This window comes from Macaca mulatta, chromosome 20 (assembly GCF_049350105.2).
Source record: "Macaca mulatta isolate MMU2019108-1 chromosome 20, T2T-MMU8v2.0, whole genome shotgun sequence".
NCBI lineage: Eukaryota > Metazoa > Chordata > Mammalia > Primates > Cercopithecidae > Macaca > Macaca mulatta.
In genome coordinates this window covers 28,157,100-28,184,944 of record NC_133425.1, presented here as the reverse complement: position 1 = coordinate 28,184,944, position 27,845 = coordinate 28,157,100, and the positions used below count along the sequence as shown (strand labels likewise).

Below are 27,845 nucleotides of genomic sequence, written 5' to 3'. Positions count from 1 at the left end.
TAACTGGGATTACAGGCACGCGCCACCACACCCAGCTAATTTTCAAATTTTAAGTAGAGACAGGGTTTCACCCTGTTTGGCCACGCTGGTCTCGAACTCCTGATCTCAGGTGATTCACCCACCGTAGCCTCCAAAAGTGCTGGGATTACAGGAATGAGCCAGTATACCCAGCCAGATCTTGGGATTTTTATAGGCACAGGTTGGGAGCGTGGCGGGCCAGGGTGGTCTTGGGAAATGCAACCTTTGGGCACAAAAATAGAAATGCCTGTCTAGGTCAATGCGCACAGGCGCCGGGGGTGAAGCCCTAGCCAGGGACCATGCTCTTCCCTTCCCAGCACTTCTCTGTCCCACTTCCATATCAAAACCACCTTGAAAATGTAACACAGTCCCTTGCACTAAAACCTCTGCCAATGGCGGCTCCAAACCACAGGCTTATAAAGACCTGCAAGATCTAGCATTGTCTACTTTTTTTTTTTGAGATGAAGTCTCGCTCTGTCGCCCAGCCTGGAGTGCAGTGGTGTGATCTCGGCTCACTGCAATCTCTTCCTCCCAGATTCAAGCGATTCTCCTGCCTCAGCCTCCCAAGTAGCTGGGATTACAGGCATGCACCACCATGACAGGCTAATTTTGTATTTTTAGTAGAGATGGGGTTCCTCCATATTGGTCAGGCTGGTCTCGAACTCCTGACCTCAGGTAATTCACCCACCTCAGCCTCCCAGAGTGTTGGAATTACAGGAGTGAGCCACTGCACCCGGCTAGCATTGTCTACTTCTTCTTCTTTTTTTTTTTTTGAGATGGAGTTTCGCTCTTGTTGTCCAGGCCGGAGTCCAATGGCGCGATCTCGACTCACCACAACCTCCGCCTCCCGGGTTCAAGCGATTCTCCTGCCTCAGCCTCCCGAGTAGCTGGGATTACAGGCATGCACCACCATGCCTGGTAATTTTGTATTTTTAGTAGAGATGGGGGTTTCTCCATATTGGTCAGGCTGGTCTCGAACTCCTGACCTCGGGTAATCCGCCCGCCTCTGCCTCCCAAAGTGCTGGGATTACAGGCGTGAGCCACCGCACCCGGCAGGATTATCTACTTCTATACTATTAATGCCTATTAATGCTGTAATCACACGCGTGAGCCACCGCGCCCCGCCGATCTTCGTGTTTTAAATCCCGACACCAACGCGCTGCAGGATTCGCGACGCCTGCAGTCAAGGTCTCAGCGCTCAGTTCCCTCAGGCTTGTCCCCGCCCCCGTATCTTGGGAAGGCCACTGGGAGTTGTAGTCTCCCAGTGTAGTTCGTCGGCGCTTCCCGGAAGTGACGCGAGGACCCGCCTTCTCTCTCGGCGTTTCCGCTGTCACGGATCTGCGGTGTGACTCGCGAGCTCAGCTGGTTGGTATTCTTTGGGCCTCGTGCTTCGTGGTGGGAGACCCGGATCGAGGTCCAGGTGTTGCCGGTGAGGGGTCGGGCGTCGGGAGGTGGTGGCCCGGGCCTCTTCGCGTGGCCGGTGACGCCTTGGCTCCCCCGCAGGTCCGGCCGTAGCACCTCCGCGCCGTCGCCATGTCGCGGTTTTTCACCACCGGTTCGGACAGCGAGTCCGAGTCGTCCCTGTCCGGGGAGGAGCTCGTCACCAAACCTGTCGGAGGCAACTATGGCAAACAGTGAGTTGCAGGGGCGATGCCCGTGACCATTCTGGGAGTGCGGGGTTAGGCGGGCTGTGGAAAGCAGTGTACATGGGAGGGGATGGAGGTGAGGGCGGGGAGAGCGAGTTCGGACAATGACCAGAGTTTGCGGGATCGGAGCGGTGTTGGAGAGACAGCCTTAGAGGACTGTGATAGCGGGAGGCCACCCACCAGGCACAAGGGATAGAATCACAGGGGTTTCCCACTGGCGAGAGCTGTTGCATCAGCTTCCTAACTGGCCTTAAGTCTACAGTCTCTATCTTTCTCCTCTCATCTTACCGCCGAGAAGTCCTTAGTGACTTCTCACTGCTCACAGAAGGAAACGCAAAATGCTTGATTGGTGTCTGGGAGCCCCCTGATGTGACTCTGAAGTCTGGCCACCTGCTGTGTACGCAGGTGCTTAAACGTTTTATATGCTTGTTCACCTCTACGGAAATGCCCATCCCCCGATTCTGTACATTGTTTTTTTACCCTTTGAAACAATAGAATGGTTTTTCCTTTTCCCTTTTTTTTTTTTTTTTTGAGGGGTCATAATTCACAGCCTCGACCTTCAGATCTCAAGCTATCCTCTCACCTCAGCCTCTCAAGTAGATGGAACTACAGGTGCACGCCATCGCGGCGGGCTAATTGTTTTTAATTTTTTGTAGAGAAGGGATCTCACTGTGTTGCTTAGGCTGGTTCTGAACTCCTGGGCTCAAGTGAACCTCCTGCCTGGCATTCTAAAGTGTTGGGATTACAGGCATGAGCCACTATGCCCCGCTGGAATGGTGTTTCTTAAACATCTGCCATATGCTTGTGCTACTGTTTTAAAAGTATGTATTGCACATGTATAGGCCAGTATGCATATGATTTCATGTCACTTCCACAGGTGGAAACCAATGTCATTTGCCATAAAATGCCAAATAATCCAGGCTGGGCAGGTGGCTCAAGCCTATAATCCTGGCACTTTGGGAGGCTGAGGTGGGCGGATTACTTGAGGTCAGGAGTTTGAGACCAGCCTGGCCAATAAGGTGAAACCCATCTCTACTAAAAATACAAAAATTAGCCGGGTGTGGTGGCACGTGCCTGTAACTCCAGCAACTGAGGAGGCTGAGGCAGGAGAATCACTTGAACCTGGGAGGCGGAGGTCACAGTGAGCCGAGATTGCGCCATTGCACTCCAGCCTGGGCGATAAAAGCAAAGCTCTGCCTCAAAAAAAAAAAAAAAAAACCCAAAATAACCCAAAAAATAATAAAAAGGAAAAAGAGGCAGGCAAGATGGTGCATGTGTGTAGTCCTAACTACTCTGGAGGCTGAGGTGGGAGGATCCCTTAAACTCAGGAGTTGGAGGCCGCCTAGGCAACATAGTGAGACCTTGTCTCTTAACAAAAAGAATAGAGATACTATTGCTGACTGTGAACCTGTGGTCTGGTCTTACTATTGTAGGAAAATACTAGCAGTGGAGGTGTTAATGCCATTGAGACTTTCTCCTTGCTATTGGCCTCTCATACTTTGGGAAATGTTGCTAAGATCTAGTTTAGGTACCACCTCCCTGAAGCCTTTTCTGTTCATTATAGCTCAAGTATCATTTTTCACTACCTCTTTTTTTCAGTTCTTCTGTAGTGACTTATGTCTCTATGTCATTAGTTACACAGTAAATAAGCACCTTCATTTGTTGGTTTTTGAGAGGATAGTGGCTGTCATCTTTGTGTTTGCTACAACACTGAGTAAAAGGCCTTACTTAACGCACACTTAAAAGAGTGAGTTGTATATGAAGTGGCCCTGAGGAGGAGTCAAAAAGGTTATGAGTTGGTGTGGATGACCTGGATTACTCAGTTCACCTGCCCTGAGAAGGGAAATAGGGGTCTTTTGGAAAGAGTGGGAAAGGAGGTTAATGGTCTGTGTTCCTTCCAAACAGGCCATTGTTGCTGAGCGAGGATGAAGAAGATACCAAGAGAGTTGTCCGCAGTGCCAAGGACAAGAGGTAAAGTCATGGGGAGGCTGGGTGATGAGAGTCTCTGGGAGCAGTGGTGAGTTTTCCCTCAGTGGTCAGGTTCAATGTGATATTGGGCTCCCAACCCAGGTTTGAGGAGCTGACCAACCTTATCCGGACCATCCGTAATGCTATGAAGATTCGTGATGTCACCAAGTGCCTGGAAGAGTTTGAGCTCCTGGGAAAAGCATATGGGAAGGCCAAGAGCATTGTGGACAAAGAAGGTGTCCCCCGGTTCTATATCCGCATCCTGGCTGACCTAGAGGACTATCTTAATGAGGTGTGATGCCTATATTTATTACCACCGCTTATTCATGGTTTTGTACTTTTAGTGGTGGGATGTATAGCATCTTTTAAAAATAAGCTAACAGATGTAGTCAGTAAGCAGTACCAGTGGTGTACTGATAGCAAGACTCAAAAGTGGAGAAGCCTGGAGTTTAGGAAATGTTACTTAGTTTCAGATCACTGTTCTCTCTTTCTTTCCTCTTCTTCCTTTAGCTTTGGGAAGATAAGGAAGGGAAGAAGAAGATGAACAAGAACAATGCCAAGGCTCTGAGCACCTTGCGCCAGAAGATCCGAAAATACAACCGTGATTTTGAGTCCCATATCACAAGCTACAAGCAGGTGGGGAGGCTAGAGGCACACTTACTGAACTGGGAATGGTGACCCCATGACTGAGGCCCAAAGATGGAATTGTTAGTGGGAGGTGTGACTGGAGCGGGAAGCATGACAGAACTGTCTGGGGTGGAGAGGTGGGGTGGACTGATGGCTGGAGCGCATCCATGATTGTTCTCTCACTTCCCTCTGTCCAGAACCCCGAGCAGTCTGCGGATGAAGATGCTGAGAAAAACGAGGAAGATTCAGAAGGTGAGCAAAAGAACCTTTGTTGGAAATAGAAAGTCCAGAGTTAGCACTCCCCTTGGCCTGGTTTCTTGTTTGCCTTGCAGTCTGGCTTTTCAACATTCAAGATCTCTTTTTTTTTTTTTTTTTTTGAGACGGAATCTTGCTCTGTTGTCCAGGTTGGAGTGCAGTGGAGCGATCTCGACTCACTGCAGGCTCTGTCTCCTGGGTTCATGCCATTCTTCTGCCTCAGCCTCCTGAGTAGCTGGGACTACAGGTGCCTGCCACCATGCCTGGCTAATTTTTTGTATTTTTTAGTAGAGATGGGGTTTCACCGTGTTAGCCAGGATGGTCTCGATCTCCTGGCCTCATGATCCACCCTCCTCAGCCTCCCAAAGTGCTGGTATTACAGGCGTGAGCCACCGCACCTGGCCAACATTCAGGATCTTTTTTTCTCCCTCCATTCCAACTAGGCTCTTCAGATGAGGATGAGGATGAGGACGGAGTCAGTGCTGCAACTTTCTTGAAGAAGAAATCAGAAGCTCCTTCTGGGGAGAGTCGCAAATTCCTCAAAAAGATGGATGTAAGAGCCAGGGTTAGATGGGTGATTTCTGCCGGAGGTCATTCCTGAGTCCTTGGGGGAAAAAGATAAGACTCAAACCCCTAGGGTTGGAAGGGGTGAATTTTAGTGGAGTTGAGAACAGGCTTCCTCTTATATTAGAGCAGTGGGCAAACAGGGATCTGGGCCCAGCTCTGCTAGGGGAAGCTGTGTGTGTCCCTGCAGCCAAATTGCAGCATCACTCTGGGAGTTGATGGTCAGTTCCAGACCTTGATACCTTGATTCCATGAGTAGCCGCTCTTGTTCTACTCATGAAAATAAATCTCGAATATGCGTTAGTAAAGAGGGTAGAGACACTGGTCAATCTCCCTATCTTCTTCTTGCTGATCGTCTTTTTTTCCCTCTAAGGATGAAGATGAGGACTCAGAAGATTCTGAAGATGATGAGGACTGGGACACAGGTTCCACATCTTCTGATTCCGACTCAGAGGAGGAGGAAGGGAAACAAACCGCGCTGGCCTCAAGATTTCTTAAAAAGTAAGCAAAGTAGTGGGACCTAGGGTTACACTGGAACTGGTGAAAAGCCCTTAACTGTCTCAAAGGTTATTGATTCTTCCATGAGTCCTTTTAGGTTGGAGAAGCCAACTGTTAGCATTTTACAGTAGGATTAGAGAGTCAAGTATTTAGTTGGCTAAAGTCACAAAGCTAATGCGTCCTAAAGATGAGAATTGAAGACTCCAGAGTCCAAATATTTACCCACAGCCTTACTTGCTATGTGTAGATTGGGTGCACATCTCACTTTGGCACCCGATAGCTGTGGGACATTGGACAAACTACTTAACCTGTCTAATCTTCAGTTTTCTCATCTGTAAAGTAAGGCAGGGAACCCTCCTTTCCAGAATAGCTGCAGGAATACAGGGAGGTGTAATGTAAGACAGTAGTTCATCTAGGACTGGTGCGTGGTGAGCCCTCAGTGTGCATTGCTACTGTTGTTACCCTTCCTGATAACTTCTTAGTACACGTACAGCATACAGACTGCTGCAGGTGTTCATGACCTTTACTGGGACAGTCAGAACGGGGGAGGATCCCAGTGTGGATTCTGTCTCCCAGCCTTTAGCAGCTGTACAACATTGTGTAAGTTACTTGACCTTAAGTCTCAGTTACTTCTTTTGAAATAAAAGTGATACCTCCTCCTTTGTGTCCCATGGGAGTGAAATCTGAAGCTCACTAAAAACAGCGTTTTTATTTATTTTTTCTTAGCCAGTTTGGGCAAACTACAGATAAGTAGTGCTCTTTTGATGCAGGGTCTCGCTCTTCCCAGGCTGGAGTGCAGAGATGCAATCTTGGCTCACTGCAGCCACAACCTCTTGGGCTCAGGTGATCTTGCCACCTCAGGCTCCTGGGTAGCTGGGACTACAGGTACACTCCAGGACACCTGGCTAATTCTTTGTGTTTTTAGTAGAGACGAGGTTTCACCATGTTCCCCACGCTGATCTTGAACTCCTAGGCTCAAGCAATCCTCCTGCCCCAGCCTCCCAAAGTGCTGGGGTTATAGGCATGAGCCACTGCACCCAGACAAATAGTACCCTTTTAATGGGAAGATTATTGCTCTTAAGGTTGCTTTCCTGCATTTAAATGTTGTGGTCATGCTGCTTTAGGGAGGTAGTGAGTTTCCAACCCTCTAGGAGCCTAGACAGGCTGAACAACTTACTTGGTGGGCATTTTGTTGAGAAGCTTTTTTTGGTCAAGTGCTTCAGGGAACACTGGTCAAGGTCTGGGCCACATTGTCTATCAGCCCCTTCTTGGAGGGTTTACAACCACCTCTGAAAAGTTCCATGAGAATAAACGTGCCTAACCTTGTTTTATTAACCGTCTTAAAAAGTTGCTTGATTATGAAACTCATTTTTTTAACCTGTTGACATCTTACAGAACTATCAGTGTTACTATTGGTTCAGATCTTTTATATCTACTGTACTTTGCGTTTTTGTCTTTGAATAATTGTGTATTGAAGTCTCCCATTGTATGAACTCTGGTGTGTGATGTGCACTGCACATGTGTGTTGCACAAATGCTCCTGTCTGAGGGAGCAAGTGGGACCTAAAATTAAACTTAAGATATCAAGGTCAGGCGCGGTAGCTCACACCTGTGATCCCAGGACTTTGGGAGGCCGAGGCGGGCGGATCACGAGGTCAGGAGATTGACACCATCCTAGCTAACATGGTGAAACCCAATCTCTACTAAAAATACAAAAAATTAGGCCGGGCGCGGTGGCTCACGCCTGTAATCCCAGCACTTTGGGAGGCCGAGGCGGGCGGATCACAAGGTCAGGAGATCGAGACCACGGTGAAACCCCGTCTCTACTAAAAATACAAAAAATTAGCCGGGCGCGGTGGCGGGCGCCTGTAGTCCCAGCTACTCAGGAGGCTGAGGCAGGAGAATGGCGTAAACCCAGGAGGCGGAGCTTGCAGTGAGCCGAGATCGCGCCACTGCACTCCAGCCTGGGCGACAGAGCGAGACTCCGTCTCAAAAAAAAAAAAAAAAAAAAAAAAAAAAGCCAGACATGGTGGCGGGCGCCTGTAGTCCCAGCTGTTCGGGAAGCTGAGGTAGGAGAATCGCTTGAACCAGGAGGTGGAGGTTGCAGTGAGCCAAGATCGCACCACTGCACTCCAGCCTGGGTGACAGAGCGAGACTCTGTCACAAAAAAAAAAAACAAAAAAACCAAAAACAAAAAACAAAAGAAAAGGTAACTATAAGACTGTAAAGCTATACTTTTATAAATACAGACTCAAAAGTCCTCAACAACATAGTAGAAAACCAAACCCAGCGACATACAATAAGGATTATATGGGAGCACCCCCTCCTTGCCTGTAGGGGGATGGAGGATGGGTGGACTCATCTCCCAAAAAAGTTTTTTTAAAAAAATTTAATAACCAAGTAGGATTTATCCCAATAATAGAAGGATTTTTTAATACGAAAATCAACTAATACACTATATCAATAGAATAACAGACAGAAGCCATAGAGTCATCTCAGCAGATGCAAAAAAGGGCATTTGAAAAAAATCCTAGTATTTCTTCTTGATAAAAGACGGAAGCTAGGAATAGAAGGGAGCTTCCCTCTACCTGGTAAAGGACATTTATGAAAAGGTGGTTTCCTGTCTTTTTATTTTTAACTCTGCCATGCTCTGATTAAGAGTATCTCTTGGCTGGGCGTGGTGGCTCACGCCTGTAATCCCAGCACTTTGGGAAGCGGAGGCAGGCAAATCACAAGGTTGGGAGTTCGAGACCAGCCTGGCCAACATGGTGAAACCCCATCTCTACTAAAAATACAAAAAAATTAGCCAGCGTGGAGGCCCGTGCCTACAGTCCCAACTACTCATGAGGCTGAGGCAGGAGAATTGCTTGAACCTGGGAGGCGGAGGTTGCAGTGTGCCGAGATCATGCCATTGCACTCCAGCTCTGGGCAACAGAGCAAGACTCTATCTCAGGAGGAAAAAAAAAAAAGAGTGTCTCTAAGCACAGCTAGGTCTTTGGTTTGTTTGTTTTTTTTTTTTAATCTCAAAATCTCTGCTTTTTTTTCTTTTATTGTGATACGTAACATTTGCCATTTTAACCATTTTCAAGTGTACAAATCAGTGGCATTTAGTACATTCACATTGTGCAATGACCACCAGAACTTGATCTCTGCCTCTCTGGCAATTTAGTTCATTTACATTTATTATAGTTATTTATATATATATAAAATCATTATTTATATATGTGTCTACATAATTACTTTTTATCAAGTCTTGCCCTGTTGCCCAGAATGGTCTTGAACTTCTGGGCTCAAGTGATCCTTCTGCCTGGGCCTCCTAAAATGCTGGGATTACAGGCGTGAGCCACTGTGCCCAGCCTATTGTGGTTATCAATGTATTTATTCTGACCATTTTATGATATCTTATACTTTCTGTTTATCGTCTTTATTTTAGATTTTGTAATAGCTTTATTGAGGTGTAAATGGCATACAATAACTGCACTTGTTTAAAGTTAAATTTTTTTGGTTTTTTTTTTTTTTGGAGACGGAGTCTTGCACTGTCGCCCAGGCTGGAGTGCAGTGATGTGATATCAGTTCACTGCAGCCTCCGCCTCCCGGGTTCACACCACTCTCCTTCCTCAGCCTCCTGAGTAGCTGGGACTACAGGCGCCCGCCACCACACCTGGCTAATTTTTTTGTACTTTTAGTAGAGATGTAGTTTCACCGTGTTAGCCATGATGATCTCGATCTCCTGACCTCATGATCCACCCGCCTTGGCCTTCCAAAGTGCTGGTATTACAGGCATGAGCCACTGCGCCCAGCCTTAAAGTTAAATTTAATAAGTTGTGACTTGCGTTTACACCCATAGAACTCACCACAATCAAAACATAATATCCTAAAAATTTCACACCTAAACATTTCCACCTTCGACTTTGTAATACTTCTCCCCTGCCTCAGTTTCCTCACCCTCTCCCTGGGCAACCACTAAATTGCTTTTTATCACTAGGTAAGTTAGCGTTTCCTAGAATTTTATGTAAATGGAATCAACAGTGTGTAATTTGGAGGGGGTAGTTTCTTTCATTATAATTATTTTGAAATTCATTCTGTCTTCTAAAGATTGGGCATCTCTAATTCCAAAGTCTGAAACTTTTAGAGTGCCATAAGTGGAAGATTCCACATCTGACCTCATGTGACAGGTTGCAATCAAAACTTTGTTTCATGCATAAAATTAGTTAAAATACTGTGTAAAGTTACCATCAGGCTGTATGTATAAGGTGTAGATGAAACACACATATTTCATATTTAGACTTGGAGCCCTTCCCAAGATACCTCATTTTATATGTATGCAAATATTTGAAATTTGAAACACGTCTGATTCTAAGGATTTCAGATAAGGGATATTCAACCTGTGTTTTATTTTTCTTTTATTTGTTTTTTGTTTTTTGTTTTTGTTTTTGAGGAGTCGTCTCACTGTGTTGCCCAGGCTGGAATGCAGTGGTGCAATCCTGGCTCACTGCAACCTCTGCCTTCTGGGTTCAAGTGATTCTCATGCCTCAGCCTCCTGAGTAGCTGGGACTACACGTGAGCACCATCAAGCCCAGCTAATTTTTGTATTTTTAGTAGAGACGAGGTTTCACCATGTTGACCAGGCTGGTCTCGAACTCCTGACCTCAGATGATTCGCTTGCCTCAGCCTCCCAGAGTACTGGGATACAGGCATGAGCCACTGCGCCTAGCCTACATGTATTTTCTCATCCTCTTCCCCCCACCCTCCCCGTTTCTAGATTATATATATTTTCTTATTATTCATTTTGTTTGTCTCTGCTGGTTTGGGAGTTACATGCTATGCTTTTAGAGGTTATCCTTGAATTTTTTTTTTTTTTTTTTTTTGAGACAGAGTCTTGCTCTGTTGCCCAGGCTGGAGTGCAGTGGCGCGATCTTGGCTCACTGCAAGCTCTGCCTCCTGGGTTCACGCCATTCTTCTGCCTCAGCCTCCCTAGTAGCTGGGACTACAGGCGCCCGCCACCATGCCCGGCTAATTTTTTTTGTATTTTTAGTAGAGATGGGGTTTCACGGTGTTAGCCAGGATGGTCTCAATCTCCTGACCTCGTGATCCGCCCGCCTCAGCCTCCCAAAGTGCTGGGATTATAGACGTGAGCCACCGCGCCTGGCCAAATTTTTTTTATTAACCTGTAAACTAACTTGTATACCTGATCAAAAAAATCTAAAATTAGTTGAATCAATGTTCTGAGGAAAACCCTTGAAAACACAATGTTTAGAATTTCACGTGTCAGAAGCTTTTTGACATTCAGAGTTTGTGGCTTTGTAGTGTAGAAGAATAATTCACAGGCACTATTTCTCTTGTATAACAAGGGAGACAAATCTTCAGATTAATTTCCAACTGAGCAAAAGCAGGATTTCTATAGGAGAAAGAGGAATAAGGAGAGAGAGCAAAACCACAGAACAGTGGATTCTGCTTGTCCGTTTTTCTGTGTAAACTCTGATATTAGCTCTCCTTGAGTATGCCACCCATGGTTGGTGGAAGTTCTAGAAAACATGATAGGCCCTCTGCCAGTAAGGGTTTTCAGCAACTCCAGATTCAGCCAGTCTAAATATACCCTTTCCCTCATCAGCATTTCTCGTCCTTCATCTTTTGTTCAAAACAAGCTTGTAAAGGAGTGGGTTTATTCTCATGAGCTTCAGCCTCTTTGATGTAGGATAAGGCCATCTGTTGTCTTATGGTGATCTGAAGGTTTTAGGGGGAAGTTCATCTATACCTGATGTCATGATTGACGTGTGAACTCTTTTTTTGAGATGGAGTCTTGCTGTGTCGCCTAGGCTGGAGTGCAGTGGCGCAGTCTTGGCTCACTGCAACCTCTGCCTGCCTGGTTCAAGCGATTCTCCTGCCTCAGCCTCCCAAGTAGCTGGGACTACAGGCGCCCACCACTGCGCCCGGCTAATTTTTTGTATTTTTAGTAGAGACGGGGTTTCACCGTCTTAACCAGGATGGTCTTGATCTCCTGACCTCGTGATCACCTGCCTCAGCCTCCCAAAGTGCTGGGATTACAGGCATGAGCCACCGTGCCCAGCGACTTGTGAACTCTTACAGAGCTGCTTTCTACTTCTGAGAGTTACCTGATTCTGGAGGCGTTTTTTTGTTTTTGTTTTTTAAGTGAACCCCAGGATCTCTAGTGAGACCGAATGTCTGAGTTAGGATCCTAAGCCAGGGTATACATCTAGGGCTTTCCATCAGTAGTTGTGGTTGGGAAGGCATGGGAAAATGGTGTGGTCCCTTGCAGTGTAGTTAGGCCTGACTTCCGTTGGTGTCTCTCAATAATGACTTTTTAGTCTCTTAACTATGTATTAACTAGAGGAAATACTCATTTAGAAATGTCACTTGCATCTGTTGATTATATAGCTGAGGATATAAACATTTGTTATCTGATAATTTCCAACAAGATATGAATATACCAGAGTACAATCTGTCATGGGAGAGGTCAAGCCAAGTCTTAGGTCTTTCAGTTAGAATTTTGTACGATAGTACATTTCCGTTTTGAGGTGTGTATCATACTATCTTTAGTGCTAGGAGTAATACTTTAGGCCAAGGAAGATTAAATTCTTTTGAAGCATTAATTTTAAAAAATAGCTTTAGCTCTTCTGATCTCAGAGCTATAGAGATGGTTTAGACCAAGAGGTTTTAGTTTAATGAACATACTTTGCATATTTGCAAAGAATTTTACCTATAGAGTGAATCATCATCATTAGAGTGTGGTGCAGGGGAAAGATCCATAAGCTTTTGTTGTTGTTGTTTTTTAATAGAGACAGACTTTTTACCTTGTCGCCCAGGCTGGTCCTGAACTCCTGGGCTCAAGCAACACACCCACCTCGGCCTCCCAAAGTGCTGGGGTTACAGGCTTGAGCCACCGTGCCTGGCCAGTCCATACGCTTTTGTTGAGAGTTAGGGCATTGGTCTTCTGGCAAGGGAAGACTTTAATTTAACTGGTAAACTTATAGACTATTCCAAAAGCGTATTCAAACCTATTAAGCAGTGAAAATGAAATTTATTTTTAAATGTTCAAATGGTAAATTATGATAATTACATATGAGGTTTCAAAAATGTTGAGTGTTTCTGGAAAGATTTATTCTTCAGTATCTGTGCAAAGTTTGAAGTAATTTGTCTTTGCCATTTGGTTTGTATTTTGTTACATGAATACATATGAAAGTCTAGAGATGGTTTCAGGCAACATCCAGTAGCCTAAGACCATTTCAAGGTAGCTGGTGATCTTTTTCTGTTTTGTGGGGACCTTTTTTGTAGTGAACGTTCTTTTAAAATTCAGAATTTAGATTAATCAGTTGTCATAAGAAGAGAGGAGAGAAAGGGATGAAACAGTTTAGGAATAGTAAAAAAGAGAAATATTTTATACGTTTGGGGAAACTGATTCATTTTTGGTGAATGATTAGTCAGTCTGGAGAAAGCAACTGGTATCAAAGAAAATAAGTTGTTTGTGGATTCTTTGGAAAACTGTAGGTGTTAGCTTTGGAGCAAAATGACAGGTTATTTCTTTTCTTTTCTCTTTTTTTTTTTTTTCCTGGAGACTGAGTCTCACTCTGTTGCCCAGGCTGAAGTGCTGTGACGTGATCATGGCTCACTGCAGCCTTCTCTGCCTCCCGGGTTCAAGCAATTCTCGTGCCTCAGTCTCCTAAGTTAGCTGGGACTACAGGCGTGCGCCACCATGCCCGGCTAATTTTTGTACTTTTGGTAGAAATGGGGTTCCACCATGTTGCCCAGGCTGGTCTTGGATTCCTGACGTCAAGTGATCAACCACGCCTAGCCGACAGGTTGTTTCTATTAATATGTCTACAATGGCCTGGTTAGTACTCTGTCTTACTAGAGATGGCTAGGTTATGGTTAACTGTGTCCTCTAGGTCATTCTTATAGAGCATAACTTGGACCCAGGAGCTGTTGGAGGAAAAGAGGAAGTTGAGGGGAGGAAGAAGCCTTAGAGGTGGGGAGGGCTGATCTGTCATCTTTTCCCATGTCTACCGGCAGGGCACCTACCACAGATGAGGACAAGAAGGCAGCCGAGAAGAAACGGGAGGACAAAGCTAAGAAGAAGCATGACAGGAAATCCAAGCGCCTGGATGAGGAGGAGGAAGACAATGAAGGCGGGGAGTGGGAAAGGGTCCGGGGTGGAGTGCCCTTGGTTAAGGTGAGGGTTTCAGAGGTAAAATGAATTGGGGAACAGTTTGGGAGGGCATAAAGGTACCCTTGTGGGGAAAAGGCAAAAACAGGTTCCCGCTGGCATGCACATGACGGGATATGTACTGATACAGGAGAAGCCAAAAATGTTTGCCAAGGGAACCGAGATCACCCACGCTGTTGTTATCAAGAAGTTGAATGAGATCCTACAGGCACGAGGAAAGAAGGGAACTGATCGGTAAGATTCGTGGGCCTGGGTGGTGGGATTGCAGGGTGGCAGAGGGTGGAGGTTGGGGGAAGGGGTTGTTGGGAGGGTCTGTGTGTGGCTATAGTAGAGGAATGGTGTGCTTGGGACACCTCAGTCGGTTACCTGCTGTTTACCCTTCTTGTGACCTAAAACCAATCACTTAACCTTTTGGGTCTGTTTTCCCATCTATACAATGAGATAATGTTCTCCTTTTTTTTTTTTTTTTTTTTTTTTTTTTTTTTTTTTTGGAGTCTTGTTCTGTTGCCCAGGCTGGAGTACAGTGGCACAATCTCGGCTCACTGCAGTCTTTGCCTTCTGGGTTCAGGCAATTCTCCTGCCTCAGCCTACTGAGTAGCTGGGATTACAGGCACCTGCCACCATCCCTGGCTAATTTTTGTACTTCTAGTAGAGACGGGGTTTCACCATGTTGACCAGGCTGGTCTCGAACTCCTGACTTCAAGTGATCCGCCTGCCTCGGCCTCCCAAAGTACTGGGATTACAGGCGTGAACCACCACTCCCAGCCCTTTTTTTTTCTTTTTTTTTTTAAGATTAAAAAACTGAAAGAGTGTTTACCCTCTTTAGTTATTAGGTAACAGAGAATGGTGGTCGGTGTGAAGCATTTCACAGCATTCCAGGATGGTTGGGATTATTGCTGCTTCTGTTTGGAATTTATAAAGGAGAAGCAGGGATACGGGTGGTGAGGACGGGGTGTTATCTGAAGAGGGCATCTTGGGGGAGACTTTGTGATTTGTCTCTAAAGCCTCACCCAGCTCTCTGGCCCTCTAGTGCTGCCCAGATTGAGCTGCTGCAACTGCTGGTTCAGATCGCAGCAGAAAACAACCTGGGAGAGGGCGTCATTGTCAAGATCAAGTTCAATATCATTGCCTCTCTCTATGACTACAACCCTAACCTGGCAACCTACATGAAGGTGAGAGCAGTGAAGAGGAGCATCTCAGGGCATAGCTAGTGGGTCGGGGGAAGAGGGTACCTAGTGTCTTAAGACTTGGGCTACGGAGGCAGTCTTGGTGGTGGAAGGCCCCACGATTCCTGCTGAAGTGGGAGGCATCCGCTTACTCTACCTTCACTCCTCTGACTCTGCTGTGGTCTGAAATCTTGGCAGCCAGAGATGTGGGGGAAGTGCCTGGACTGCATCAATGAGCTTATGGACATCCTGTTTGCAAATCCCAACATTTTTGTTGGAGAGAATATTCTGGAAGAGAGTGAGAACCTGCACAACGCTGACCAGGTAAAGGGAGGAGTTGGCAGGATAACTGGAGGTGTGTGTTTTATGCTTTGGGAAGGCTGAGTGGGACCCTAGGGTTGAGGTTTGAGACTGAGATCTGGGCTAATTTGTTAACTCCTCCTTCGCCTTCCTTTTCAGCCACTGCGTGTCCGTGGCTGCATCCTAACTCTGGTAGAACGAATGGATGAAGAATTTACCAAAATAATGCAAAATACTGACCCTCACTCCCAAGGTGAGCCTGAGCAAGCGTGAGCTTTGCTGAGAGGAAAACTTTGGGGAATAATACTAGGTTTAGAGCTTTGTAAGGATTTTACAAAGTCAGAGTGCTTGAAAAGCCAGCCTTTCCTTACCCCAGCATTCGCATGGAAGGGCCTGATGAGATGCTGGCTCCCAGTCCCGTCGTTTCTGATTCCGTAGGTGTGGGTGGGGCCTGAGAACGTGCACCTGTAGCCTGCTCCCAGGTTGCTGGTCTCAGGGCTATACTTTGAGAACCTTTGGGGTAAGGCATCTGTTCACTTCTCTTGTTTAGCTTGGATGAGAGGCATTGGGGTGTGAAAGTGCAGCATAGTTTACTCAGTAAAAGTGTGAATGTGCCCATCAAGTCAAGGGTTTAGTGATTAACAAGGCAGCCAAAAGCTTACCTTTTGTGCTGGATGGAGAAAGGCAGTTTGACAAATAATAATAGTAAGATATGGCCGGGCGCGGTGGCTCATGTCTGTAAACCCAGCTCTTTGGGAGGCCAAAGCAGCCGGATCACGAGGTCAAGATCGAGACCATCCTGGCTAACATGGTGAAACTCCATCTGTACTAAAAATACAAAAAAAAAAAAAAAAAAATAGCCGGGCGTGGTGGCAGGCGCCTGTAGTCCCAGCTACTTGGGAGGCTGAGGCAGGAGAATGGCGTGAACCTGGGAGGCGGAGCTTGCAGTGAGCTGAGATCACGCCACTGCACTCCAGCCTGGGTGACAGAGCAAGACTCCATATCAAAAAAATATATATAGAGAGAGAGAGAGAGTAAGATATTAAACAAGATAATTCTGGGCCAGGTGCAGTGGCTCACACCTGTAATCTTAGCACTTTGGGAGGCTGAGGCAGTTGGATCACCTGAGGTCAGGAGTTTGAGACCAGCCTGGCCAACATGGTGAAACCCTGGCTCTACTCAAAATACAAAAATTAGCCAGGAGCCTGTAAATCCCAGCTATGTGGGAGGCTGAGGCAGCAGAATCCCTTGAACCCGGCGGGGCAGAGGTTGCAATAAGCGGAGATTGCACCACTGCACCCCAGCCTGGGTGAAAGAGTAAAACTCCATCTCAAAAAATATTAATAATAATTCTAGATGATGTAAAGTATGAGTTCGGAGTTAAAATAGGGCCCTGTGGTAACAAGTGACTGGAGGGGTGGCTGCTGTAGCTAGCAGCTGGAGAAAACACCCTTAAGTAGGGGCCACCAGAGGTAAGATCCAACGAGGAGGAGTTAGGGGAAGAATCAGCTGAAGACAGTGCCTGACAGGAGGAGCAGAGAGCGAGCCTGATGTTCCAGGAGTAAAAAGGCCAGTGTGACTCCAGCACAGGAAGGCAGAGGGAGAATCGTGGGACACCAGGCAAGGGCCAGGCCTTGTAGACCCTTATTGGCAGAGGTTGGCAGTTGGGATTTTTTTCCGAAGCTGTGGGACGGGAAGGTTCTGGGTCCTGGGAGTGGGGGATGGCCTTTCCGGGGCACATTGACTAGACTTTCCTGATGGGTGCAGAAGATGGATGGGTTGACTGGAATGACTGGGGACAGATGGGAAAGCCTGGATGCCCAGTTGAGACAAGGATGGGTGCTCTCCCTGCCAGAGTATGTGGAGCATTTGAAGGATGAAGCCCAGGTGTGTGCCATCATCGAGCGCGTGCAGCGCTACCTGGAGGAGAAGGGCACTACCGAGGAGGTCTGCCGCATCTACCTGCTGCGCATCCTGCACACCTACTACAAGTTTGATTACAAGGCCCATCAGCGGCAGCTGACTCCGCCCGAGGGCTCCTCAAAGGTGAGCGCGTGGCAGTCATGGCAGAGGGGAACGGGTGTGTCCGCCTGCCCTCCGCTTCTGTGAGAACTTGACGGCAAATCTGTTACTCTCTAGACTTCCCCAGGTGGAGCAGGGAGGGAAACTGACATATTAGAAAGAGACTGGATAGAGTCTCATCTTTGGTTGCTAGAACCTGTGCCTTTTAAAGCTGGATCTCCTTTGCAAATAACCTCCCTTCCTCCCCAGTCTGAGCAAGACCAGGCAGAAAATGAGGGCGAGGACTCGGCCGTGTTGATGGAGAGACTGTGCAAGTACATCTACGCCAAAGACCGCACAGACCGGATCCGCACATGCGCCATCCTCTGCCACATCTACCACCACGCTCTGCACTCCCGCTGGTACCAGGCCCGCGACCTCATGCTTATGAGCCACCTGCAGGACAACATTCAGCACGCAGACCCGCCAGTGCAGGTAGGATGGGGACGCCTTGGAGGTGAAGGAGATGCCAGGCCCCTGGCCTCTTGGCAAACTGGCTTAACCAGAACGGCCACCTGTGTGACTGGTGCAAATTTAAGTAGACACTTGGTCTTTCCCACATGCCAGCATCCTGCAGTCCTCCTGCATGTAAACACATAATTTCTTGTCTACAAAAAAAAAATTAGCCGGGCTTGGTAGCACTGGAGCCCAAGAGGCAGAGGTTCCAGTGAGCCCAGACTGCCACTGCACTCCAGCCTGGGTAATAGAGCAAGACTCTATGTCAAAAAAAAGCAAAAACAAAAACAAAAAAAAAGCTGTGTGTGGAAGTGTAGCTCCTGTAAAAGTGTATTCAAGGCAACTAGGAAATGTTTATGTGTAGAGCACCTGGTGAACCTGTCTGGGGGTAATGCTGGTTTTTAAACAGCCCTCCTGTTTGTGGTTTTTTTTTTTTTTTTTTTTTTTTTTTTTTTTTTGAGACGGAGTCTCGCTGTGTCGCCCAGGCTGGAGTGCAGTGGCCGGATCTCAGCTCACTGCAAGCTCTGCCTGCCGGGTTTTTACGCCATTCTCCTGCCTCAGCCTCCCGAGTAGCCGGGACTACAGGCGCCCGCCACCTCGCCCGGCTAGTTTTTTGTATTTTTTAGTAGAGACGGGGTTTCACCGTGTTAGCCAGGATGGTCTCGAACTCCTGACCTCGTGATCCGCCCGTCTCGGCCTCCCAAAGTGCTGGGATTACAGGCTTGAGCCACCGCGCCCGGCCTCCTGTTTGTGTTTTTATTGTACGGTATGAACATATCACTGTATCTGTTTTCCTCTTGGTGGACACCCAGTTTATTTCCAGTTTTTGGCTCTGATGTAGGAAGCTGCTGCAGGTTGGCAGTTGGGATTTTTTTTCAAAGCTGTGGGACGGGAAGGTTCTGGGTCCTGGGAGTGGGGGATGGCCTTTCCGGGGCACACTGACTAGACTTTTCTGATGGGTGCAGAAGAGGGATGGGTTGACTGGAATGACTGGGGACAGATGGGAAAGCCTGGCTGTAAGAAACTCAAAAGTGGTTATAGCATTTTACTCTCCTGCTAGTGTTTGGGAGTTCCTTGTCAATTTTTGGTGATGTTGGTCTTTTTTTTTTTTTTTTTTTTTTTTTTGAGAGGGAGTCTAGCTCTGTCGCCAAGGCTGGAGTGCAGTGGGGCCATCTCAGCTCACTGCAACCGCCATCTCCCAGGATCAAGCGATTCTCCTGCCTCAGCCTTCTGAGTAGCTGGGATTACAGGCACCCGCCACCACGTCTGGCTAATTTTCGTAATTTAGTAGAGTTGGGGTTTCACCACATTGGCCAGGCTGGTCTCAAATTCCTGACCTCAAGTGATCTGCCTGCCTCAGCCTCCCAAAGTGCTGAGATTACAGGAGTGAACCATCGTGCCGGCAGTGGTATTGGGTCTTTTAAACTTGTTTTTGTTTTTTGAGGCAGGGTCTTGCACTGTCACCTAGGCTGAGTGTAGTGGCATGATCATGGCCCACAGTAGCCTCAAATTCCCAGGTTCAAGTGATCCTCCTACCTCAGCCTCCATAGTACTGAGGCTACAGGCATGTGCCACCATACCTGCTAACTTTTTATTTTTTGTAGAGACAGAGTCTCACTATGTTGCCCAGGCTGGTCTCAAAGATATTTTAGTTTGTGTGTTTGTGTGTGTGTATGTGTATGTTTTTGTTTGTTTTGAGACAGGCTCGCTCTGTTGCCCAGGCTGGAGTGCAGTGGTGCAATCTTGGCTCACTCCACCCTCTGTCTCCCAGATTCAAGCCATTCTCCTGCCTCACCATTCCATGTAGCTGAGATTACAGGCATGTGCCACCACACCAGGCTAATTTTTGTATATTTAATAGAGAGAAGATTTTACCATGTTGGCCAGGCTGGTCTTGAACCTCAGGTGACCCACCCACCTCAGCCTCCCAAAGGGCTGGGATTACAGGCGTGAGCCACTGCACCCGTCTACTCAAAGGTCTTTTAAATTTTAGTTGGTTGTCTAATGGTATCTCATTGTAGTGTTAGTTTGCATTTGCCTGGTGACTATTGATATTGGCTACTTTTTTACTTTTTTATGTTTATTGGCCATTTATGTTTATTGGCCATTTATCTTTTGTGAAATATCTGGTCAGTTCTTGCCCATTTAAAACAATTGGATTGTTTACTTTATTGAGTTATAGGAGTGCTTTATCTATCTTGGATAACTAGTCCTGAGTCAGATTTTTTTTTTTTTTTTTTTTTTTTTTGAGACAGTCTCACTGTGTTGCCCAGGCTGGAGTGCAGTGGCGCAATCTGGGCTCACTGCAATGTCCACCTCCTAGGTTCAAGCAATTCTCCTGCCTCAGCCTCCCAAGTAGCTGCGATTGCAGGCGTGTGCCCCCACACCTAGCTAATTTTTGTATATTTAATAGAGACGAGGTTTCACCATGTTGGCCAGGATGGTCTGGAACCCCTGACCTCAGATATGTTTTGAAAATATTTCTTCCAGTCTGGTTTGCTTATTCGTTTTCTTAACCATACCTTTGGATGAAATCTGATGTATCCGTTTTTTGTTTTGTTTTGTTTTGTTTTTTTGAGACAGAGTCTCGCTCTGTCACCAGGCTGGAGTGCAGTGGCGTGATCTTGACTCACTACAACCTCTGCTTCCCGGGTTCAGGTGATTCTCCTGCCTCAGCCTCCCGAGTAGCTGGGACTACAGGCACGTACCACCATGTCCAGCTAATTTTTTAAATTTTTTAGTAGAGACGGGGTTTCACCATGTTGGCCAGGATGGTCTCAATGTCTTGACCTCATGATCCGCCCGCCTCACCCTCCCAAAGTGCTGGGATTACAGGCGTGAGCCACCGCACCCGGCCCAATTTTTTCTTTTATAGTAATTATTTTCTGGATCCTGTCTAAAAAACCTTTGCCTACTTGAAATTCATGAGGATTTTTTGAATTTCTTTTTTTTTTTTTTTTTCATAAGTCCCTATCGGTTTTAGCTTTTACATTGAGTCTTATCGTTGGTCTTGGTTTGATTTTTGCATCTGGTGTGGTTGGGATCAGGGTTTCTTTTTCCTCCATATGGATACCTAGTTGTTCTAGCATCATTTGTAGAAAAGACTTCCTTTCCCCTATTGTATTGCTTTGGTGTCTTTGTGGAAAATAATGTGAAAAACCACATCACCTATAAGAGTAGGTGTTTTTCAGGTCATTCCCTTCTGTCCCATTCATTTTTCTTTTTGTCTGTCCTTAAGCAAGTCCCATATTATCTTAATTGCTGTGCAACATAGCAAAACCCTGTCTCTACAAAAAAATACAGAAATTAGCCAGGCATAGTGGTGCACGCCTGTAGTCCCACCTACTCAGGAGGCTGAGGTAGGAGGATTGCTTGAGCTCAGGACGTCAAGGTTGCAGGAGCCATGATCACACCACTGCACTCCAGCCTGGGCAACAGAGAAAGACTGTCTCAAAGAAGAAAGAAATACCCGGTTACTTCTTCATTCTATTCATATAATGAATAACTATGAGTTCATTATTGTGTGTTTTTTGTTTTTTGAAAAAGGGTGTCACTCTGTCGCCCAGGCTGGAGTGCAGTGGCGCAATCTCAGCTCACTGCAACCTCCGCCTCCCTGGCTCAAGCAATTCTCCTGCCTCAGCCTCTCAAGTAGCTGGGATTACAGGTGTGCACACCACCACCCAGCTAACTTTTGTTTTTTTAGTAGAGACGGGGTTTCACCATGTTGGGCAGGCTGCTCTCGAACTCCTGACCCCATGATCCACCTGCCTTCACCTCCCAAAGTGCTGGGATTACAGGCATGAGCCACCTTGCCCAGCCGAGTTCATTACGTTTTTATACTAACATTTTATTCCTGAGGTATATCCAGTTTGGTCATGTATATTGTTTCTTTTATATTATATATTGCTGGATTCTGTTTGCTAACATATTTAAGGCTTTTTGCATGTAAGCTTATGACTGGCATTGATCTCCACATTGTTGTTGTTATGAATACACTTAGCCTTTTCCCCCAAGATTTGTACTACTTACCGTCTCTCCTGTCTTAATTAGTGCCAAGTCCCTCTTCCCAGTTGCTTAGACCAGAAACCTTGGGGTTATTCTTGTTTCGAACCTTTCTCTCATATACTGCATCTGATTCCCCAGCCGTTCTGTTCACAGTCCATTATCAGAACACTTCCTGTCACTTCTACTTGTACCCTCTGCTCTAAGCCACCATCATCTGATTTCTCTCTGATTCTGCCTTTGTGTCTCTTCAGTCCCTTTGTTCTGTTCATAATACAGATTAACCTGTTCAGTTATGTCAGATCATATCACCTGTTTGCTCAAAACCTTCCCATGGTTTCCTGTCTTTTTTTTTTTTTTTTTTTGAGACGGAGTCTCGCTCTGTCGCCCAGGCTGGAGGGCAGTGGCCCGATCTCGGCTCACTGCAAGCTCCGCCTCCCGGGTTCACGCCATTCTCCTGCCTCAGCCTCCCGAGTAGCTGGGACTACAGGCGCCCGCCACCTCGCCCGGCTAGTTTTTTGTATTTTTTTTTAGTAGAGACGGGGTTTCGCCGTGTTAGCCAGGATGGTCTCGATCCCTTGACCTCGTGATCCGCCCGTCTCGGCCTCCCAAAGTGCTGGGATTACAGGCTTGAGCCACCGCGCCCGGCCCAGTTTCCTGTCTTAAAACTCATAAAATGGGCCGGGTGCGGTGGCTCACGCCTGTAATCCCAGCACTTTGGGAGGCCGAGGAGGGCGGATCACGAGGTCAAGAGATCAAGACCATCCTGGCTAACATGGTGAAACCCCGTCTCTACTAAAAATACAAAAAATTAGCTGGGCGTGGTGGCGGGCGCTTGTAGTCCCAGCTACTCCGGAGGCTGAGGCAGGAGAATGACGTGAACCCGGGAGGTGGAGATTGCAGTGAGCCGAGATCGCGCCACTGCACTCCAGCCTGAGCGACTGAGCCAGACTCCATCTCAAAAGAAAAAAAAAAAACAACACTCATAAAATGACTGGTGCTGGCCGGGAGCGGTGGCTCAAGCCTGTAATCCCAGCACTTTGGGAGGCCGAGGCGGGTGGATCACGAGGTCAGGAGATCGAGACCATCCTGGCTAACACGGTGAAACCCCGTCTCTACTAAAAATACAAAAAACTAGCCAGGTGTGGTGGCGGGCGCCTGTAGTCCCAGCTACTCGGAGGCTGAGGCGGGAGAATGGCATGAACCCGGGAGGCGGAGCTTGCAGTGAGCCGAGATTGCGCCACTGCACTCCAGCCTGGGAGACACAGCGAGACTCCGTCAGAAAAAAAAAATGACTGGTGCTTGCCCATCCCCCAGCTTGTGGTGGTGGTGTCTTTTCCCAGCCCTAGCTGTGTCACGCCCCTTGTTTTTTTTTTTTTTTTTTGAGGCGGAGTCTCGCTCTGTCTCCCAGGTTGGAGTGCAGTGGCGCAATCTCAACTCACTGCAAGCTCTGCCTCCCGGGTTCACGCCATTCTTCTGCCTCAGCCTCCCAAGCAGCTGGGACTACAGTCACCTACCACCATGCCCGGCTAATTTTTTGTATTTTTAGTAGAGATGGGGTTTCACCATGTTAGCTAGGATGGTCTCGATCTCTTGACCTCGTGATCCGCCTGCCTCGGCCTCCCAAAGTGCTGGGATTACAGCCTCCGTGCCCAGCCCCCTTGTTTCTTGAATATACCTGGCCCGGTTCTTCCACAGGATCACTGCGTTTACTTTTCCTTTTTATAGGATATTCTTTCCCCAGATGCCTGCATGACTTGCTCTCTCTTTAGGTCTTTATTCAAACATTCTTTCCCAATGAGGCCTTCTGTAGTTATGTGAACGTTTGAGCCTCACCGCACAGACTCCCTTCCTGGCTCCATTCTCTGCTTTATTTTTCTTCTCAGCGTGAGTCACCGCCTCGTAGTGCAGCTCTCGTGCCCCCCACACCCTACCCCTAGACATAACCTCCATGCAGGGTAGGGACTTGTCTATTTTGTTCTCCCTCCTAGCCTATTGCTCAGCACATAGTAGGCACTTAAAGTAGATTCGTTTAGTTTTGTTTTGGTTTTTTATCTTTAGCCATGGAGTGTCTCCATGTTACTCAGGCCCATCTTAAACCCCTGTGCTCAAGTGATCCTCCCACCTTAGCCTCCCAAAGTGCTGGGATTACAGGCGTGAGCCACCGTGCCCAGCTTAGTTATGAAATAAATGAAGACTTGTCTTGCAGCTGTCACCTCTGAGTGCATTATTACCCTTTGCCCCCAGATCCTTTACAACCGCACCATGGTGCAGCTGGGCATCTGTGCCTTCCGCCAAGGCCTGACCAAGGACGCACACAATGCCCTGCTGGACATCCAGTCAAGTGGCCGAGCCAAGGAGCTTCTGGGCCAGGGCCTGCTGCTGCGCAGCCTGCAGGAGCGCAACCAGGAGCAGGAGAAGGTGGAGCGGCGCCGGCAGGTCCCCTTCCACCTGCACATCAACCTGGAACTGCTGGAGTGTGTCTACCTGGTGTCTGCCATGCTCCTGGAGATTCCCTACATGGCTGCCCATGAGAGCGATGCCCGCCGACGCATGATCAGCAAGCAGTTCCACCACCAGTTGCGCGTGGGCGAGCGACAGCCCCTGCTGGGTGAGTGTGGAGCTCCAGGGTTCAGCAGGCTGCCTCACTCCCTGATTACACATGAGGATTAAGAGAAGTGAAGGGAGTAACTCTCCCACCACTCAACTCTGTCTGATTTAATGACACCTCCTCTGCCTGGTACTGTCCTAAGTGTTTTACAAATAATTATTTAATCTGCATTAGTAATAACCCTATGCTGTAGGTACTAGTAATACCCTGTTTCCCAGTGGAGAAACTGAGGCACAGAGAAGTTAAGTGACTCGCCCGAGTTTAACACAGCTCATGTGTACCTCTGACCTTTCCCTTTTCTTCCCTTCATGTATATTACATTCCAACCAAACCAACTGTCATAGAGCCTTATTGTTCAAGAAGCTAACATTGATTCCTTTGGCCCCTTTTGAAAGATAGATCTTGCAGGGTTGCAGTGAGTGGTGACTCACTGGAAAGGAATTGAGCTGCGCCCTTCCTGTGACGTTGGCCCACAGGAGGGCTTGACGAGTGAGCCCAGCCCAGTGTCCACAGCCACATCCCCCTACAGATTTGTCCTCCCCTGGTCATGTATATGTTTGAGCTAAAGGGTAGGTTCCCTTAGGCACATTTTTGTTTGGCTTACGTAGTGAGACTTACTTTGTGTGGAAATTTCCCATGAGAATCGGAATTTTCATGTCTTAGAATATTGGCAGTCTGTCACTCCTGGCCCTCCCTTCCTGCAGAGCTAGCCTTGGCTGGAGCTGAAGTAGCAGTGATGGGAAAGGGCTATCTGCTTCTCCACAGTCCCTGCCTCTTAACTTCTCCCTACAGTAGTTCCAAAAGCCAGTTTGCATCAGCTCTGCACTGTTGTTTGGCTTGTAGAGAAATATTCTTTGAGCCTCTAAACTTGCCTTTTTTTTTTTTTTTTTTTTTTGAGACAGAGCCTCACTGTCGCCCAGGCTGGAGTACAGTGGCGCAATCTCGGCTCACTGCAACCTCTGCCTCCCAGGTTCAAGTGATTCTGCTGCCTCAGCCTCTCAAATAGCTGAGACTACAGGCGCCCACCACCACGTCTGGCTAATTTTTTGTATTTTTAGTAGAGATGGGGTTTCCTCTTGTTGGCCAGGCTGGTCTTGAATTCCTGAGCTCAGGTGACCCGCCCACCTCAGCTTCCCAAAGTGCTGAGATTACAGGCATGAGCCACCGCGCCCAGACCAACCTTGCCTTTTGCAAGTGTTAATATGGTTAAAATGGAAGTTCATCCAGGAGGGCTGTGTGCCTTTCCTTACACTTAGCCCTGCTCCTGTGGTTCTATTTGCACCTGATCCCTGTTCGCATTGAGCTTGCTGTGCTTGCTCCGGAGTCTGCGTGTTCGTGCTTCTCTGTCTGCCACCCATTTCTAGCCTTAGAACTTTTGCACTTTGTCTACCCTGAATTCCAGTTACTACGGTGTACCATGTCTTACCGTCCTGGCTTGTCTTAGGATTGTATTTGGGGGCCTGAGTTCATAATTAATACATAAAACCTGTGATTTTAGAGATAATTTTGACCGGGGCTGTTTTTTAAGGAAAAAAAGTAAGCTGCTTGGAAGAATAATAAGCTGGCAACAGTGTAATTGATGCATGGGCATGGCACCATTCATGAAGGTGATGTGGGTGAGGAAGGGTTGGTAAATTCCATTCCAGTTGAGCTGGCAGAGGTGGTTTGGTTTTGTTTTGTTTTTTGTTTTGTTTTGTTTTGTTTGAGACGGGGTCTCGCTCTGTAGCCCAGGAAGATGTACGTGAGAACACACGCACAATTTGTCAACATTTTCGAGGTGTTCAGCAGTCCCCTGAAGTGTGTCTATGGACTGATTGAGTTCAAACCTAAGTACATTTGTGCAGATGGAGTGGTTTGGGCGACTGCATGGCTCTTTGGTAGAGAGACGGGGAGAGTCTCTAGTATGGTTTGCTCCTCCAGCCTCTGTTCCCCCTTAAAGAGTGCTAATGGGGCAGGAGTCCTGGTCCCAAGTTCCCTAGGCTCTGCCTCATTCCCACCCTTTCAGGTCCCCCTGAGTCCATGCGGGAACATGTGGTCGCTGCCTCCAAGGCCATGAAGATGGGTGACTGGAAGACCTGTCACAGTTTTATCATCAATGAGAAGATGAATGGGAAAGTGTGGGACCTTTTCCCCGAGGCTGACAAAGTCCGCACCATGCTGGTTAGGTGAGCAGACAGGCCGTGATGGGTTGGGGAAGAAGAGACTGGTTGGTCCCCTTGCCTGAGGCCCCGTTGTCCCTTCTCTCCCCTCTTCCCACAGGAAGATCCAGGAAGAGTCACTGAGGACCTACCTCTTCACCTACAGCAGTGTCTACGACTCCATCAGGTAGGCTGGGCCTTGGGGACACAGAAGGGCCCCAGCCTTGTGAGCAAGGGTCCTGACTGCCCCTGTCCTCTCCTTTCTCCCCAGCATGGAGACCCTGTCAGACATGTTTGAGCTGGATCTGCCCACTGTGCACTCCATCATCAGCAAAATGATCATTAATGAGGAGCTGATGGTAGGGGCCGGGGTGGGAAGCTGGCAGGTGGAGCCATGGAGGGATTGGAGCGGAGGGGCCTGATCTGTATCGTGTCCCCTCCTCTGCCTCGCGCCTGTCAGGCCTCCCTGGACCAGCCAACGCAGACAGTGGTGATGCACCGCACCGAGCCCACTGCCCAGCAGAACCTGGCCCTGCAGCTGGCCGAGAAGCTGGGCAGCCTGGTGGAGAACAATGAGCGAGTGTTTGACCACAAACAAGGCACCTACGGGGGCTACTTCCGAGGTGAGTGCTTCCGGCTCCTCTCCTCGCCCAGCTTCTGGTACCCTCACAGCCTCTCCCCTGGCACTCCCTCCACATCCTTCCCATCTCTCTCCTGCAGACCAGAAGGACGGCTACCGCAAAAACGAGGGCTACATGCGCCGCGGTGGCTACCGCCAGCAGCCATCTCAAACGGCCTACTGAGCTCTCCACTCTGTCTCACGCCTAGACTATCCAACCTTGAAGTCCTAAGCCACACCCCAGGCATTAAAAGTCTATTTAAAGTTGTTATTGCTTGTTGCCACAAAGGTGTGTTGAGTCCATTCATTTGCTGATTATATTTCTGAGCTTCTACCCACATGACAGAAACGAGGCTCGGATGCAGAGGTGAATTGAACACATTCCTGACCTTGAAGAGCTTGTTGCTTTTTGACATTTAACAGAAAATTGTAATAACATAAGTTATAATGGGTGTTTTAAAAGGCCAGGTGCAGTGGCTCATGCCTGTAATCCCAGCACTTTGGGAGGCCACGGCTGGTGGATCACGTAAGGTGAGGAGTTCCAGACCAGCCTGGCCAACATAGTGAAACCCCCTCTCTACTAAAAATACAAAAATTAGCTGGGCGTGGAGGCACATGCCTGTAGTCCCAGCCACTTGGGAGGCTGAGGCAGGAGAATCGCTTGAACCTGGAAGGTGGAGGTTTTGCAGTGAGCCAAGATCACGCCACTGCGCTCCAACCTGGGCAACAGAGCAA

At 47.7% G+C, this 27,845-nt stretch overlaps 1 protein-coding gene across 10 annotated transcripts; it reads left to right on the top strand.

Moving 5' to 3' along the window:
* Window positions 1-1,328: 1,328 nt before the first annotated feature.
* LOC705696 (eukaryotic translation initiation factor 3 subunit C) lies at window positions 1,329-27,398 on the top strand. Of its 10 annotated transcripts, none has more exons than XM_077985766.1 (21): window positions 1,329-1,383; window positions 1,522-1,652; window positions 3,570-3,635; window positions 3,735-3,924; window positions 4,173-4,268; window positions 4,457-4,511; window positions 4,958-5,067; window positions 5,452-5,579; window positions 13,604-13,763; window positions 13,888-13,991; window positions 14,788-14,929; window positions 15,122-15,247; window positions 15,383-15,476; window positions 17,079-17,269; window positions 17,495-17,719; window positions 23,990-24,353; window positions 26,359-26,518; window positions 26,613-26,678; window positions 26,763-26,850; window positions 26,952-27,114; window positions 27,212-27,398. In XM_077985766.1, the coding sequence occupies exons 2-21, from the start codon at window positions 1,552-1,554 to the stop codon at window positions 27,292-27,294; spliced, it is 2,712 nt and encodes a 903-aa protein (XP_077841892.1). In that variant the 5' UTR covers window positions 1,329-1,383; window positions 1,522-1,551; the 3' UTR covers window positions 27,295-27,398. The 10 variants fall into 10 exon arrangements, with proteins under 10 accessions (XP_077841892.1, XP_014981417.1, XP_077841895.1 ...); XM_015125931.3 differs by having other exon boundaries at window positions 4,143-4,268; XM_077985769.1 differs by having other exon boundaries at window positions 1,522-1,795; window positions 3,514-3,635; window positions 4,143-4,268.
* Window positions 27,399-27,845: the final 447 nt, after the last annotated feature.